Below are 17,699 nucleotides of genomic sequence, written 5' to 3'. Positions count from 1 at the left end.
AGTCTCGGCACTACATTGCGCATGCGTATTTCTCGAGGATTCACTGCACGCGGCAGTCTCGAGTAAGCACTACGCATGCGTGTGGCTCGTGAAATCACTACCTATGCGCGTCTCGAGGAAGAATTAAGCATGCGCCAGTGTCGGCTCTGCAATACGCATGCGCTGTTCTCGAGACGTCACTACCCATGCGCCAGTTTCGACATCGGCCTGCGCATGCGCGAGTCTCAAGAACTCAGTATGCATGCGCATGTCTTGTGAGTGTCTCGGGATGGGACTATGCCTGCCCTTGGCTCGGCAGCGCGCTATTCGGGAAAGTATTATGTATGCGCCAATCTCGGTCCTGCCGTACCATGTGTAAGTTTCGAGAAAGCACGATGCATGCGCGAGTCTCGGGAAAGCAATGCGCATGCCCCAGTCTCACATGCACATTTTTGGGTAAACACCTATGCAGGTGGTTTTTTCGAATCATCATTACACGTGCGACGAGTGCAGAGACGTCTGGGAGCTAAAATAGTCCGTTCCCGGGGCAGGCTCGGGCACAAAGCCATCCGAGGAAATAGACAAAGGGCATCTTGGATTGGAAGAGAGAAGAGTATCGCTAATCCGGCGTTCGCCCTCACCTCAGGCTTAGGAACGGATGCTATTTTGAAGCCTCCCGGGCATGTGCTATTGCCTGGAGAACTAAGCACAACAAAGATCTGAGGATTTGCTGCGCAGAGCGACGAGAATGTACGTACTCCACTTCCGCGTGCCTGTGTGCATGCGTCCTGCTGCCTAAAGAAACACATATACATGGCCGCTAATCCACTGATTGGCCACGAGGGGGCACCAGAGACCGCGGAAACTGCTCCGACGGTATTGATAACGGACATGAACCATAGTCCCTGGCGATCCATTCTCTTTTGATGATAGGAAGAACGCAAACTAAAAAAGGAAAAAAGAAAAGATAAAACTTCTCCAAACCTAGGTTACCAGTTAAAAAAAAAAAAAATCAACCAATTCATGTTGTCGCTTTCAGTTTGTTGTTTTGGTGGGGTCTGTTTTGCGCCAGCATTTGTTGCACTGTTTTCAAATATTCACACTCCAAACTCCAACTCCCAAATAATTTTATTAACAACAAAATGAAAACAAGTTAGCAGAAAGCACAGGGCCCTATAAATGTTCTCATATCCTCTGCCTTGTTCATATTCTAATGTTTTGCTTTTTTTTTTTTTTTATAAACGCCTTTCCTGCACTCCACTTTTTTTTTTTTTTTTAAATGCCATAGAACAGATAGTTTTTCACAAATCTACAGGCATTAATTGCACAAAGCTGCAGTTTTGAGTTTCACGTAGACCATTACATCATTTTCACAAAGATTAATGAAATCTGCAGCTTTCCACCTCAGTTTACAGATGGAAAAAATTATTTAACCTGTACTGGGAGAATCAGCATGTCACAGCTTCTTCTTGCAAGATGGCCCAAGAATGCTGTAGCGCCATTAGGCACCACTCCAACTTTTTGTCTGCCCTTCTTCTGCAGGCATGATACAGACTCCATTGCTGGCTCAGAACTAAGACCTTTACTGTAGGTGCTTACAACTTTTTATACCCACATAACAACCCCTTGTTTACTTGTACCTGCCAGGTCCTTCCTCCATGTTTACATCTGGCTCAAGTAGCTGCCAAGCTTCTTTAATCATTTGCAAGATCTTTTGTTCCTAATGTCTCTGTCCCACATATCCCCCTTCTTTATTAGTTTGAAGAAACTCTTAGTATATATTGTTTATATTAATAAGGTGATCAATCAACAAACATTCAAAAACAAAAAAACACATTAATACCACCCATCAAACCAACCCCACGAGTTTTCAACATGTAGCTTTTGCCTCACAAATCAAAAATTTTATCTGGTAGCTGTCGCATTGCTTGATGCTGAGAAATCAGTTGCAGTACCCACAGTCCAGTTGCCTCTGTAGGCTTTGGTTGGGAGGACACCCAGAAGGTTGCTACAGATCTGAAAAAGCAGCGGTAGATGTGCTGATGGTAGTCAAGTAGGGCTTATGATTGTGGCTGGAACCCATCATAGTCCAGCACCGATGGAGACACAAGCATAACCTCTTCTCTACCTTTTTTTTTTTTTTTTAATAGGGAATTTTTTTTTTAAATCACTGCAATTACATATTCAGAAACAGATTATGAAAGCCAGGCAGGTGCAGATAAGATATCAGGATACAAGCAGTACAGTTGCAAATATATATGTTTGTCTTAAATGCCAGAAGATATTCTGCCAGTCAAGTTGGGTTATACAACCAAATACGAGAAAGCTTCCTATGCTGCCAATCTACTGCACATGAACACACATCATTTCATAGCAAATACCATTTTCTAACTTAGCAACATGCATTCACCTTCAATTTCTTCTTCTAGTAAGTTTCTGATCCTTTTTGTGAAGAAGAGAATCTTCGTTTGGAGTCCCACAGGTATCCCATCTTAATTAATTTCTTAGCCTCAACACCACCTACCAGTAAAATCAATCAGCCATAATGTTTTGTTTTCACAGAAAGGAAAAAGAAATCCATTTATTTTCTTAAGGCTGCTACAGTTACAACCATCAGAAGTGAAAGATTCCTTCTCTTGTAAGAAAAACTACACTACTTGCTATAGAAAATAACAATCAGGAACCCGTTTACTGAAGCTTACTTCACATCTGTGCTCCTGTTCCAAAGCAGCTGACCAAGTATCAGAAGAACTCAGATATAGCACGACTTTCAAACATACTTCCAATGTTGTTGGGTCTTCTCAATCTGCATACCATGGTCTTTTATCTTAGAATTTTCTGGAGCACCGAGCAACTGTTACAACAGCTAAAAGGTTCAGAAAAATACACTGCATCAGTACCAACAGCTGGAACAAGCGTGGATCCAAACACAACCATACATCTCAGCAGCAGCTTTCCACAGCTCCCGCTTCCATGCGCTGAGGCGAGCGCTGAGCGCTTGTGGTGGTGGATGAGCCACAGGCTGAGGGTCTGCACGCTCTGCCACCAGCTGCTGAGCTCCAACAGCTTCTTCTTTAGCGCCTTTTGTTGCACACATTCTCTCCAAAAGCCCATTCACATCATGCATTCAGTACTCGTCGATTGTGCCAAGGTCTTGCAATTACGAGGACAAATAGTTTAATTTTTCTTAACAGAGCTTAACAGATGACTGGTGTAGAGGGAGCTGAGCCTGAACCCAAAAACCAAAATCTCAGGATAAGCAATAGCCAAATGCATTCTGAACCGCCTCAAAGTCCCCCTCCTGCTCTGCTTCCTTGAACCAGTGTAAATCCGGTTCCTTCCTCAGGCTCACCAGGTCTGGGGTCTGAAGGGTACACCGATCTCCATGGCCTCAAAAAGGCTTTACCCACAGAGTCAGAGTGCATGGTCGCATGCCGCAGCCTCGCTCCCGCTTTGCCCCACGTTTCTGTGCCATGGATCACAGCCCCATCTACTTCTAAGAGAGACCCACACCAAAAGTCACCTTAAATTGAAGCTTTCCACTTTAGTGTGATGCTTCTCCAAAATAGTTTCCATTATTTTGCAAACCACCTCCTGCTCCTTTGTAATGCTTGTTCCCATTGTTCCCCATTGCTCACCTATGTCCTGCAGAAATGACTGTGGCCCTGCAGCCTAGTCCAGCTTCCTTTCAACAACCCTTGGGTCATTTTTCCTTTCAGCAGCCCTAATTTCTTGCCACCAGTCAGCTCGATAGCAGATTATCTCCCAAAGCTGATCCTGATACAGGGCCCCTGTTCGGGTGCCATTTGTGGCAAGCGATGCACAGACTCCGTTGCTGGTGCAGAACGAAGACCTTTAGTGTAGGTGCTTACAACCTTTTATACTCCCTGTATAATCAATGAATGTGGAAGGTGAATTGCCTTCAGCTGTGCTCCCGTGGCTGACTCACTGCTCACCTCAGGTGATCAATCAGAGGTTCAGGCCGTGATTCAGCAGTTTGCATGCACCCCTGTAACCACCTCGTGCTTGCATGTACCAGCCAGGTGCTTCATGTGTGTTTACACCTGGTGCAAGTAGCTGCAGAGCTCACTTATTCATTTGCTAGGTCTTCTGTTCATAATGTCTTTGTTTGTCCCACACTGCTGCATCTGGAGAGAGAGCTCGAGGCCATGGGATGTAAGGAGATGGTGGCTGCAGCAGTCCCTCCTGCCAGCTCTCCCTTACCTCCACCGTTTCCATTTCTCAGAACGGAGCCCTGTGGGGCTGAGGTTGAGAGAGCTTAAAGCAAAGAAAAAAAAAAAAAAAAAAGCCTTCTGGGACTCCTCTGTCCCACAGCCAGTTGTTCCGGGGGGGGGGGGGGGGGGGGGGGGGGGGGGAAGAAAAAAAAAGTTCCAGAAAGAAAGAAGTGGACCTGAAACCTCAATTACCACATTCTCGCAACAGTTCTGAGACTGTTTCAAGACCCAACTGGATGCCTACCTGTGCGACCTATTGTAGAGAACCTGCTTTAGCAGAGCGGATGGGGTTGATCTCTTGATGTCCCCTTCCTAACCCCTGCAATTCTGTGATTTTGTGACATGAAAAATATAAAAATCTTTAAAGATATTTGAGACTTGGGGAGTGAAAGAACTGCCTTTAAAATTTCTAAACAAGTCTTATAAACTGCTTCTACGTCAAGAGCAATGTTCAGCACTTTGTCTTTTTGAGAGGCAAGAATGAGAGGGAGTAAAAGTGCTGTAAGATGAGAAGTTTGGGATGCAGACCTGTGGGTTAGATCTGTGAAGATGTGTGTTGCCTTCAGTGCCAGGAACTCCACTGGTGCTGGCACTGAAACACGGTGGATTACAGAGCAGCTTCACAACATGCAGCCACATTCCCATAGCAGTGCCTGGCATTAGTCACTTTGCCTTCAGTGGTTTGCACTGAGCAATGCACACTGAGGTTCTCTCGAAAAAGCCGGCCAGTTCTTTGTGTCCATGAAATGCCACCCATTTTGGGTAGTACCTGAAGAATCAAGTTAAAAATATTACAACTACATAATTTGCTGCAACTTGGGTCCATTTACGAACTCCCTTTGAAAGCCTGCTGTTTAAAGAAGAACACCAATCCAAACTGGTTCAGGAAGTTTCATGGTCAAGGCGTGAACACAGTTTTGCAGGCTACTACTTGTGAGCATGCAGTTTTTGCTGTCAGGAAAGAACTGAATGCTAGGTTCTCCTGACCAACGCCTCTATCAAGATAACCACGGTGGAGGGGAGAACAATGGGCAGGAATATGTACATACTGCTGCTGAGAAAGCTACTATTTGCTGTATCGGTCATGTTTCAGAAGGCCTGAAAACATTTGCTGAAACTACTCTTCAGTCTATGATACGTGTCTTGTCATCAGACTGTTTCTGTTCATGAAATATATTATTTCTTGTTAACTGGATCCAGAAATCAGTAAACCACTGCTAGTTTTTTTTTTTTTTTATAGTCAGAAGAGTGACTACAGGAATAGAATCTTGACACAAAACTGAAATGAGCATCTGGCACAGTATCAAGTACATTATATTCTGTTGACTTTTACCTCTGAGGATCTGAACAGCTATTTGTCATCTGACAGCCCAGCTGTCAACTCACACCAGCACCTGAAAACAGAGGGAGCTAGCACATGTTCACATAGAAAGCTTTTGTGAAGTTTTCCCATGTAGAATAACTACTCTGTTCTGACAAAAGTTTAAGGAGGACTCCCACATACCGTAGCCTAAGATTTAGAAAACCCAATCTACACTTTGCCTAGGTCTGGTTTTCATCCCATATCACCTTGAATATCACCTTGAATGAGTCATCATTAAGATTTAGGTCTGAGTTTCTCAGAACCCACAGGTTTTACTTTTGAGGTAACAAAAAAAAAAAAAAAAAAAAAGACACTTTCACAGAATTTCTTAAAACACTTGAAATACTTCATTTTTCTGTGGTTCAAGTATAGTTTTCTGTGTTTCAGAAGTTACGGTAAAGAAAACGAGTTGACTCCCAGTAAAATCCTCTACAAACTGAACATCTCAGATTCTGCAACAAATACAGTTTGCCATTCTACATATAGCAGATAAAATACCTGTTTTTACCACTGCTTTAAGCTGTTAATGGTTTGGAGTGTTTGAATTTCAGAGTTTGCATAAAGTGAAGCCTCTCAGATGAAAAGCCAGGTGAATGGGATGTCAAGTCATAAAAAAAGCTTCAAGACAAAGAGAAACAATACCATAGCATGATACTGCACCAGAGGAACTTTTCACATAGCTAAACATGCCATCACTTTAAAATCTATAGGATGGGGGAGGGACTTTAGAGTGTAGGACCAAGATAAGAAGCTGGGAAATTCTCAAAGCATAAAAGCAGCACAAAATGGCTGCAGAATACACCACAGGGATAATCGAGATAGTGCATAGTGTACATCCAGGGCACATGGGCACGTATGCAGCCCATCACCCCACAGCCTCATGCAGTGCATGTTAAAGACCAAAATGAGGTGTTAAAACAATTTGAGCTGATCTATTTCAATACTACCTAATCCCACCTTCCTCCCTCCCAACACGTGCACCATAGCCCCAGACAGCCCACATCCCACACTCCTCTCCAGGGCATCCCTTAGCACAACCCTCCTGTCCCAAACCCTTCACAATGAGACCCAATCCAGAGCTCCCCAGTACTACTCTGACTTTAAAGTGAAGGTTGGCTCATGACAACCAGCAGTGCAGAGCTGCTGAACCACGCTTCCTGTGGACAGGGTCTGTCCACCACCATCCCGCTGCACCCAGGGCCTAACAGCATGGTCAGGGCTGCCTCCAGTCAAGATCACACAAAACATCCATGGGCACAAATGACTTTTTACTTATATGTGAGTTACAGAGGCAAACTTTACTAGCAAGGAAAGACATACCTTCTACTTGTAGCTGCTCCAATTGTAAATACAGTGGTGCACAGGAAATAAGCAAAGCTAAGTCACCAATAAGTTATAAAATACATGTCACTCACTGCTGAGATTGTGTCTTTATTAACAGTTTTTCCCTAAAAAAAAAAATAAAAAATAAAAATGCTCTGTCTCTGAACAAACTCCTCCTTCAGATAATTCTCTTGTTTTTTGTTTGTTTTCAATTTTTGTCTTTTTTTTTTTTTTTTTTCATTAAGTGTAGGTAATAAGTATTGTAAATCACCTGGTAAGGATGTTTTCCTTGATCAGTGTACAATCACCGTTAACACCTCACTGCATTTTCCCTGATCCCACCTGGGTTGCAGTTTAAAGACTGCCAGACACTGAAAAATATTAAAAGCTTTCAATTAAAAATAAAAGGGAAAGAGGGGATTAATCTCTGTAGCTCAAGAGCTTGCAAGTACAGCTGCATTTTCTTAACAATATTTAAGAATTTTTTACCGTTATTCTCATGACCCCCAAATCAAAGTAATACAATTCTCAAGTCCCTCTATGATACAGCAAACTCGTATGCAGGTAGATAAAATTAAAAATCAAGGCAAGATATTTAACTCATTTCACATCACTCCTTGAGGTATCAGTGAAAATCTAGTTCTGAGGTCACTCTCTTCCAGATAACCTACACTGCAAACATCTTTTTTGGTATGGTATGTTATGAAAAGGAATTTTTGTTAATGTATTGTGCTGGACTGACATTAAAATGTTATTTTACTGGCATGCACTAACATTAAAATATCTTATTATAAAATATAAAAATATCTTATAAGATGATGTTTTAATGTTGGTGCATGCCAATAACATGCATTTCATGCAGACCAGATACTAGCAGATACTTATTAAAAGGACTATGGAAAACTTATCCTCAAGGATGAAGAACTAATATGGTGTATTAGTTCAGAGATAAGGCAGTTCTACAACACAGTAATCTAAACAAAAATAAAAACTGCAAAAATGACATGAAATTTGTAATTAGAGATGTTTCTTAAAAAAAAAGAAAAAAAGGAGGGGGCAGGGCAAACAATTTTTGGTGGGATTTATTCAAGAGTCTCTCCATTTTTACTGGATATAGCAGAACAGCTAGCACAATCACCATGGCGAAAAATCCACTACATGTGAAATGAAATGAGGAGTTTGACAGAGCTAGAAAAACTAAACTTTTAAAAAGCCAACCTATTTAAGATAACTGTCTTCTTTTGATAAGTCTGCAAGTAGAGCCTAACATTTATTGAATCTGGTAAAGATATATGGAACGTTGATCTAAAACTGGGGGAAAAAGAAGTTAGTTTTACTCTTCAAAACCTTTGCAAGCAACACTAAAAGCTAACTTGCCAAGAATTTTTCTGTTTCACTCCCCATCCTTAAGCGTTAATAAATGGAATACTACAGTACCTCTATGCAAGAGGCCATCTGTAAATTATTACAGCATCAAGTTGAACATAAACATCATAAAGGTACAAGAAAGCAATTCCCTGCAGTGTCAGTCAGCACTATCAATTCACAAGAAGTTCTTAGGCCTTAATCGTAACACATTGGATATATTTCAGCAAGGCACAGGCATATACTGATGCATAGCAAAGTCATTAGAAGTCATATATGCAAGGCTTCTATTTATCTCCCCTCTCACAGACTTGCCAGCAAAGGTCAGTTACTTCCCATAAAACTTCTTGTTCAGAAGAAAGATCAGAAGATTAACGTTTACTTTTGCTCTGTCAAATAACTTCATAACTGCAACACCTTCATACTGCAGCTGCAAAAGATCCTACCAAAGAGAAAACATTTATGAGCGAGGAATCCTCAATAGTGTATACAAACTTATACAAGGTACTGTAATAAGGTCAAGTTTTGTGGAATATCTATCACAAAATGCATAGCGTAAGCTAGAAAAATGAGAGATGTAAGGATCTACTCACAGCACATGAACAAATAAGCTGCAATAAGACTTTTCAGATGTTTGTCTTAATCTGTGCTTTAAAAAAATTACAAAAAGTCATAAGTAGAAGGTCAAATTTCAGCTCTGGACCATACCAGGCTTTTCATTCACATAACAGATGAAAAGCTGCAATGTTTAGAATCTCTCTTCCGTTTGCCTAATCTTATAATGTAAACACTACAACATTACACAGCATGACTCTAAAAATCTCATCTGTCATAGAGGAGAGAGAGGTGGTTTAGAACAATGTGATGTATGCCACAGAAAGAAACAACTTCTCCATTAGTACTAATTACATTATGCCAATTCAGTTTCCCCTGTATTCACATAGGGACTAGTTCCAGTTACAATTTCTTCTCATCAGTGATGCACCTGACAAAACTGTAAGACTCCCTGCACTGATTCATCTCAGCAATTAATTCCTTTCCACAGTCTCCTCTCTAGAACAGTGCATCTTGGAGAAAGCATTCACGTAGTGCTACTGCAAGGAACACTGCATGTATTCCAAAATGTGAATTTTGCTCCTGGTGCCAGAATGAACATCAAAAAGCTGTTTCTATAGTTTTCTATAAAAACTCTGGCAACACGAGACTTTCTAACTGAAGCCACTGCTAATGCTACACTTGGATCAGCGGTAGTTTGTTCATAGTGCTTTTACCACACGTGCTTGAGAACCAAGTAACATCGAGTAGCCACATGAACCAAGAAGTCTGTGACCTGCTCCAACAAATCAGCACTGGAATGAACTACAGGAGTTCTCAGAGCAGATGTGTGGGATATGTAAGGCAGCTATCCCTCCTAGCAGTCAGTCAGGGACTGCAATACTACAGACATATCTCTGTGCAGAGAGCTCCTGTATGCAATTTGTTCCAATATGCCTGGGACATCCATAATTACCATACCTAGCAATACTTGGGAACCAAGTTTTGGTAGACATGCATGTGGACAGAGATGCCGGATATAACAGTAATGCTGTGGGAAGAAGAATGGGGAAGAATTTGGGAAAACTTGCCTGCAAGTCTGTTCCAATTGACTTATATAAGTAAAGTGCATACTTATGTAAGTGTAATGAAGAGAGACTGACATAAAGCTTTTACTAGTAAAGAAACAAATTAGCCTCAGATCCCCATCGGTACTGTATCTGTTTTATCTGCAACAAATCTACTGTTGCCAAGATAGCTTTTCACAGAATTTTAGTATGGGCTGATGTTGGAAGGGACTTCAACACCTGCCAGCCTCACCCACCAGCTCCAGATCCCCAGGACCCTGTTCAGCCTGGACTTGGGCACCTCCAGGGATGGGGCACCCACAATTCTCTGAGCAGCCTGTGCCAGGGCCTCACTGCCCCAAAGTAAAGGTTTTCCTCCCAATACTTAATCTAAATCTGCCTTCTATTAGTTTAAAGATGCTTCCTCATTTTCACACTGTTCAGGCAAAAAACATAACTAGTATTTTGATAAAGAGTCTGGCAAGCAGAAGAGAGATTTGCTATTCATATACATCCCATGAAACTCATGTGCCGTACCTGTCATTAATAAATAGGATTGTTCTTACCTGATAATGTAACATAAAGGTTTCCATCTGTACCCCCATGAATTTTGCTTTTACCTCAAAATCTCCTACTTCTTCTGTTGGACTGATTTCAAATATTACATTTTTAAATCTGTAAATTTAAGAAATTAAAAACCACAGTTCATGAATGACACAGGGAAAGGACACATCAGATGAAAGCTGAAGATAAATTTCTAATTCTACTCCTAAATTCTAATCCTATATTCTCATTTGGAATGAGACTTGGTAGAAAAATGAATAATGAATAATAGGCTACAACAGTGTAGCCTAACGTTCTACACCTGATAGGTTACATCTTCACAAAGTTCATCTTCACACAGCACAGTAAGAAAACACAGTAATCTAGCCCATGTATATCAGCAGCCTACTTCTGCTCCTAGACATCCCCACCCCACTTAGTGCAAAGCACAATGCCGATAAAAATTCCAGTAACAAGTATATTGTGCAAAAGATAGATCAGTTACTCAAGGCCAGCAAGATGCAGCTGAACAAGCTCAGGTTAGCCTTGAAAGTTAACTAATCGCAGTAGCAATTCACTCCAGGAGGAATCCTTCCGTGACAGGGGCTGCCCATGGGGGGGTACAGGGAGAAAGAGGGTGTCATCTTTAAATCACATTAAACTTATCTACCAGAGATCTGCTCCCATTTAACCAGAAATAAGAGAACAGCACATGATCAGTTTGTGAGGTTTCTCAGCCCATGCCAGCCTAAGTAGTCAAAAAAAGCATGCAACATTTCCCTCTTTCTCTGGGAAAGCTATTTAGCTCTAATGAGTTTTTAAGGAAAACTTACTGGTTAACTTGCAGGTCCTCGATCTCTAAAAGCACTCCCTTCTCATGAAGTCGAGCTGCAGTGTATTTTAGAGAAATTTTTTTACTATTTTTGCCTTTCATCTCTCGAGGCTTCTTAGAGACTCTGGAAGGAAGAAGGGATTAAAAAACAAAACAGACAGCAAACAAAATATGGTAAACAATTTATACTATGTGGATGAGTGGCTAGAACCAGAATAGATGGTTCAACTAACAGAGTATTTCTACTACCAAGTTTACCTACACAGCGCTGGTAGCTCAGATCAGATCTCTGACTTTCTACTACTTACCAGCAACTCATACAACAGAAGCAGAAAAAAAACAACAGTACTTCATAAAAAGCACTGCTACTTACACAATTAGGCAAAAGTTCTTATGGTTAACAAATTGTTTTTACTGGCACTCTGAAAACAGTCTCATAAGAGTTACTTTGACACAAAATTAACAAAATTTTAAAAAAAGCAACTGATTATTTAGATGATCCAAAATTACACACAGTAGGTATATTTGTGTACAGCCTGTTGCCCTGGTGGATTTTGACTTTCATTTCTTTTCAAATCCAGTGTACTGATCACATGTCCAAGGGACATGCCATTACAGCTCCCCTCCTTGCCCTGTCTGACTAATCACGACCCTGCTGCCCACCCCACATTACTGCAGAGTTAAAATCCTATGCACCTTTTTGCATAAGGCAGTCCTGGCCTCTGTTTTCTCATCGGACTTCAATTTTAAACCAGAATGTCTGATGCCAGCAATTTCTGGCTTAATGGCTACTACATTTCCCTTTTTCCCATAATTGTGCTTCACTCTTTTCAACAACATGCCACATGCATACAAACCCAACTCTGGAATTTCTCCAGAGCAGAAAGGTATTTTCCACACTACAGTTCAGATTAAAAAAGTAACAGGGAAAACAAACCCAGTTATGTTGAAAAATTTTCTAAGGCTACTGAGGACTATGCTGTGCTGCCTGCCAAAGTAAAGAGAAGCAACCAACTCAGGGTGGAAAGACATTGCTTTTCTTACAGGAAAACCTGAACTGTTTTGCACTGTACAAACTCCCTCTGGGACAAAGAGGGGACAAATCATGATTAGTGCTGTCATTTTAAGTAAAAAGGATGCTTTCATTCTCTGCTTTAAGAAGGAATTACAGGAGGGACTAACCAAGCAGCATGTAAATTACTTGAGCAACCAACCATTATCTCTGGTCTTTCTACATTCCTCTTCTCAAAAGGACTAAAATTCCTTTGACTATGTCTCTCTGACCCCATTCAGGGGCCACACTCTGCCTTAGCTTTGTGCAGATGGTATTACAATTTTTTCTTAGCAATGACCTACACATTTTTTTCTGAAACAAGCATTTATTTATAGAGTCACAGCACAGTTCAGAGATACTTACTTGCCCTTGCTGGCCAAGTTATCCAAGCAGGTTTTGATGTAGCTTTTGTAATAATCAACTTGTTCCCCATAAAAGGTAGCTTTGGAGTTCAAGGCACTGTACGTCTGCTGCAGCTTCACCAGCTCTGCCTTTCTTCTCTGACGGTATCTACGCTGATTTCGGATATCCTACAGCACACAGTAAAACACACAGACCTACTGGTTATTGACGATCTCTGGCAGCTCAAGCAGAGAGTACAGAGACAGACTGAGAAGCACTGTTCAATTCTGATTAGCCTCACTTCAGGCAACAAGCTGTATTAAGATTCCTCAGTCACACTTGCCCCAGTTTAAGTGTCATCGTTTCTTTGTGTTGACTGTTTTTGGACCTAACCAACTCCACACGGCAGTTCATTTAAACATTCTGTTGCTTTCTCAATCTTCAGTGCTGTCATTATTGCAGTGACTAGAGTATGTGATTTAAGGAAGACAGCAATTTTTGCTTTCACTGGGTAGCAGGAGTACATTAAAAATCAAGAGCTATAACCACAAAATTGCATAAACGTGACAGCCTGTCTTTGCTAGTCAGCCATCTTTAAACACACTATATTAATAGCTGAACAAAAAATATAATATGTTCAAGTCATTTTCATTTCTGATATTTATTAATGACCGAATGATCAGTTTTAAACTCACTTCTGAAAGTGGTAATTCATTCACTTCATATACATAATCTTTTCCCATGTATTACTTTGGCAAATGTATGATATGGTATGTTGATAACACATTTCAATGTGCAATGGTATTATATCACTTGCGTAAGTTTTTCTTAGGTCCTCCCTAAAGTATTTCAGTTATTCTTGAATAAGTGAGTGTATTTAAATAAAAAACAATGCTTGATTTTTTCTTTAAGTTATGGACAAAACTTCCATGTGGAAGTGAGTTTGTAAAGGCACTATTTACACCAGTAAAAGAACTAGGAGAAGAGATCACACATCAGGGATTTCTTCCTAATATTTAAGGTGCCTGAGATTCTGGCAACAGAATTATTTGTGAAAACACAAACTTCCCATAAAAATAAGAGACTTTACAAATGCAAAGATGTAGAAGCAAATTATGTGTTTCATATATCTAACTACTGCAAAACTTACTCCTGAAAACACACCAGTTTCACAACACTGCAAGCCATTAAAAAAAAAAAACAAAAAAAAACAACCTCCTCCTCTGTAATTACTAGACCACCACTAACTGGCATACCTTTGCAATATCATTGATTAGTTCCTGGTATTTATTTTTTGCATTCACTATCCCTAGTTCTGTCAGCTTCTTCAGGCCTGTCTTGATTTTCTCTTTTTTACCCTGAAGATTTAAGTTGCCATCTTCCTTTACAGACACAGATTTTTTCATCTTATCAGGAGTTTTAGCATCACGAATGGCCCGTTTCTGCATAGCTCTTTGATGCTCTGCTTCCTAGAAAAAGGCAACAAGAAAATTACAAGTTCATAAACTGATTATTTTTAAGGTGATGAAGAACTAGAAGATCATCTGACCTCCAGCATAACAGGACACAGAATTTTGCTCAGTCTTTCCAGAACTGACTTATGAATACACTGGATTAAAACATTCTATATACAGGAACTGACAGATATTCACCTACTGTTTAAAACAGTCTTCTAAATAAATATTTTCTAATAGCTATCACAGAGCTAGATTCACATGCACTCTTTATTTCCATTATATCCCCTTGTCATTTGCGCTACATGCAGCTCCAAAACCAGTGGAGACAGCTTCACTATGCTATATAATGCAGATTCCCAAGCATACCCACATGCATCTAGATAAACAACAAATTCTCAGTCTAAAAAGAACACAGGGAAAAAAATTCTTCATACTTGCTCCGAAGTAGCTGAAGTGTCCAAGATTTCAGTCAGCGTCTCCCCAGGTTGGAAGCGGATTACATCAACAATTAAACGTTTTGTGCTGCAGAGAAACCACGTAGAATAGGAGGTAAAAATTTAAGCCACGAGACCTTCAATATTGCTATTCTGCAATAATAGCAGTGTTACTGATTTTAGTTGAGACCAGAACTCCGAGAACTAATTTACTTTTTTTGACACCCTTTTATCAGAAATCGATTCCCTAAAAGATGCATCTATACAATACACAGCATTGCTCCCTAACACCTTCTCAAAATGCTAGAACTTTACCCACTTATATATTAAGGCCATCTCAGTACTACCACCTGGACCACAGACGCTGCAAATTTTGAGGTAAAAGATAAAGCAGTTAGCAGCAACACAATTTCACACAGCCAGAAAAAAGTCAATGTTATCCATTCTAAGTGTACTTTAATGCTTTTTAACAGGTGTTAAAAAATAAACAAATGTAGCGGACCACTTTCTTACACGTACACTAACTCAGCCAAAGTAGGTACCTGCTTCCAATCCAGTGACAAACAGGGTCATTATTCTTTGATCTCAGAATCAAGATCTGTGGCTTAATTGCATAGTCAGTGTTCAGTCTGAGGCAACTGGGCCCCTGAGCCAGATGACAACACTCAAGTGTGCCTTCAATACTTTTCAATCAAGCTGGAATTATTTCTGGCATAACAAATTGCATCAACACCCTCCTTACCATCCACATCTTAGGTGATTTCAGGTACATCTGGTAAATACTTTTGAAATCAGTGTCACCTTCTTCTGGAGGGTAGAGCAATACTGGCATGTATTTCAAGCGACTCAGTTAGTGTAAAAATATTTTTAGATATACCATTTTCTTCTAAGAGATTATTGCTCCATCTAGGCCAAGTGTAAGCTGACCTCATGAACTCTCAGCCAAGCCACCTGGCATCAGTGCAAGAGTGCATCAGAGCATGTGAATACGTAACAACATCAGGTAGTGCTCTCTGCACTCCAGCAAGAGGGACTTGCTTAGAAGTGGCCAAGAGTCAGTATTAGTACCAAGTTCTCCCAGAGTCTGACACCAACAAAATTACCGACTGTCCACTGCACTCTTTACATCAGGACAACACTATTACCAAAAAGCTATTTATCTCAGTCAAGCGTGGAGGACATAGAATGCAGAGGAAACAGAAGTGCATCGTGCACCAAGGAAAGGTGGGAACTGGGAGTTATTTCCCACAGCAGAGAAAAAGCTACAGGAAGAGTATCATAAATTACCATCATTGTCTCCTGCTTCATTAACAGGATACAGACACATTCTGCTCATAGGCTAAATAAATCAGCTGGCTCCCTAAGAGCTAGCAATTTTTAGCAATACAGCATCACATATGCTAGACACTGTTACTCACGGAATTTCATCATGTCACACGCATTCTATTGAAACTATTTGCACAGGGCATCATTTCGGCATCACAAATAGGACTATATCTTAATTTTACATCAATAGATTTCAGAGTTAAAATTAAATTGTGACGAATGCTAGGATTATTGTAAATAACCCATAACAGATCAACCATATGAAAGTAAATTTAACTGCTGCCGTCAGACTTGCTCGCCCTGGGAGTATTTTCTTTACTGGTAATGTTTCACCTCCAGAATCATCACAGATACTTTTAAAGAGCGACAAATTCTTCACTGACAAAGAACTAGCAAGCACAAATTTAACAGCTACAGCATTTAAAAGAAAGGGCTACAACCTCAATGTATTGAGTCACAGTACCACCTTTGCTTAATTTAAACTTCAATTCTCCTACTTTCACAAACAGAACAGCATGAAAATCCAGGTTCTACTCTCCCTCTTCTTTTAAGAAATACACCAGGTAGTTTATCTGTCACTTACTTCAGCAGAATTGTCCTAGCATCCATTTCCGCATTTTCATCACCAGGAACATCAAATTTATTAGTGAGTGTGAGAGAAACCTCTGTCTTTGCTAGCATCTCCCTGTTTGGGTCATTAATGTTGCCAGACCCTTCGCCTGTCAAGTGGAAAAAGATTTTACAGATTACCTCATGTTCTTTACATTCTTGATTGCTATAGCTCTGTATTTTTTTCCTTATGTAGCAGACTACAGAAAAACTACACCATTTATAGTCAAATTTGTCATATGCCAGTCAGAGCTTTTAAAAACATCTTGAACATACCAGACTTTTTTTTTTTTTTCCTACAAAATTGAGAGACTATTCACACACCAGACGGCACCACATGATCTCCAGTTTATACCTTAGGATTTATGTCTATTACTCAACATCTTACTCTCTATCAAAAAGAAATGCTGGCCTGCCATTAATACCTGATAAACTAAAGTATCAGTGTCCATGCTCTCAATAGAATGAATTTTCTAATCTAAAAATTGTCCCTCTTAATGACCAAGCTTGTAATCCTTCTAACAAAGCCATCCTGTCAAAAGGATTTTTTCTTGTTCCAACTGTAATTGAATTCTCATCTGAACAGTTGCTAGGTTCTCTCACATAACACTTGTTCTCTGTGTGCACACAGAAAACATGCTGGCAATCATTCCTTTAAAAAGCTCTTACTTTTCTTAAGGAGCAACACCAAGGTAACTATTTTGATATCAAAGTATTCTCTTGAAAGCTGTGTCCTTCCATCCATCCCCCAAGACCTGCAGACTAGATTTCATGCTTGCAACAGCAGTAATACAGAAACCAAAGAGAGACAGACTTGTGCAACTTTTTCATTTTGTATACGGTGAAGCACTAAACTTTGACTTAGATCCTGTTCCTAGAAAACTTCCATGGATTAGTAACAGTGAAATTAGATCCTTCCTCCCTCCAACTCAAAAAAAATTTTTTTTTCTGCCCCTATTGCTCCTTTGTCAGATATTCACTAATGGATACGCCCAAAAGGAGGGGAAAAAAAAGTTAATTGTCCATATGCCAAAAATTGCACTTCTCCTGTGTGACACGTGTCACTTAATATACTTACCACTAAACTGTTAAGGAACACAGATCTCGAGACAGTGAATAGACCTATGCAAATATGCTAGGATGTGCAAAGAAATGGCTCCAACACAAGGGAACAAAGAATACATTTAAAAATCTCTGTTCATCTTCCAGAAACTGAAGTGGTGTGACATAAGGTAT

The 17,699-nt window shown here is 40.2% G+C and overlaps 1 protein-coding gene and 1 long non-coding RNA gene across 5 annotated transcripts in view; one reads left to right on the top strand and one right to left on the bottom strand.

The window, feature by feature from the left end:
- LOC146543582 (uncharacterized) lies at nt 1-4,346 on the top strand. Its single transcript, XR_014885948.1, has 2 exons — nt 1-354; nt 452-4,346. It is a non-coding gene; the product is annotated as an uncharacterized LOC146543582 (long non-coding RNA).
- A 2,478-nt stretch (nt 4,347-6,824) lies between these two features.
- Nucleotides 6,825-17,699, bottom strand: part of IQGAP1 (IQ motif containing GTPase activating protein 1) — a 47,375-nt gene continuing 36,500 nt past the window's right edge. For 2 of the 4 annotated variants that reach the window (XM_085234095.1, XM_085234093.1), the window contains exons 32-38: nt 16,438-16,573; nt 14,529-14,616; nt 13,894-14,106; nt 12,659-12,825; nt 11,243-11,365; nt 10,433-10,541; nt 6,825-8,707 (exon numbers count right to left, since the gene is read on the bottom strand). In XM_085234095.1, the coding sequence (XP_085090221.1) occupies nt 8,594-8,707; nt 10,433-10,541; nt 11,243-11,365; nt 12,659-12,825; nt 13,894-14,106; nt 14,529-14,616; nt 16,438-16,573 (950 nt within the window). In that variant the 3' untranslated portion in view covers nt 6,825-8,593. Of the gene's footprint in view, nt 8,708-9,780; nt 9,851-10,432; nt 10,542-11,242; nt 11,366-12,658; nt 12,826-13,893; nt 14,107-14,528; nt 14,617-16,437; nt 16,574-17,699 lie in introns of all 4 variants that reach the window. The other 2 variants (XR_014885946.1, XM_085234096.1) reach the window with 2 other exon arrangements.

This window comes from Meleagris gallopavo, chromosome 12 (genome assembly GCF_905368555.1).
Source record: "Meleagris gallopavo chromosome 12, MGAL_WU_HG_1.1, whole genome shotgun sequence".
NCBI lineage: Eukaryota > Metazoa > Chordata > Aves > Galliformes > Phasianidae > Meleagris > Meleagris gallopavo.
Note: the sequence above shows the minus strand (reverse complement) of the source record. Positions and strands in the feature narration are given on the sequence as shown.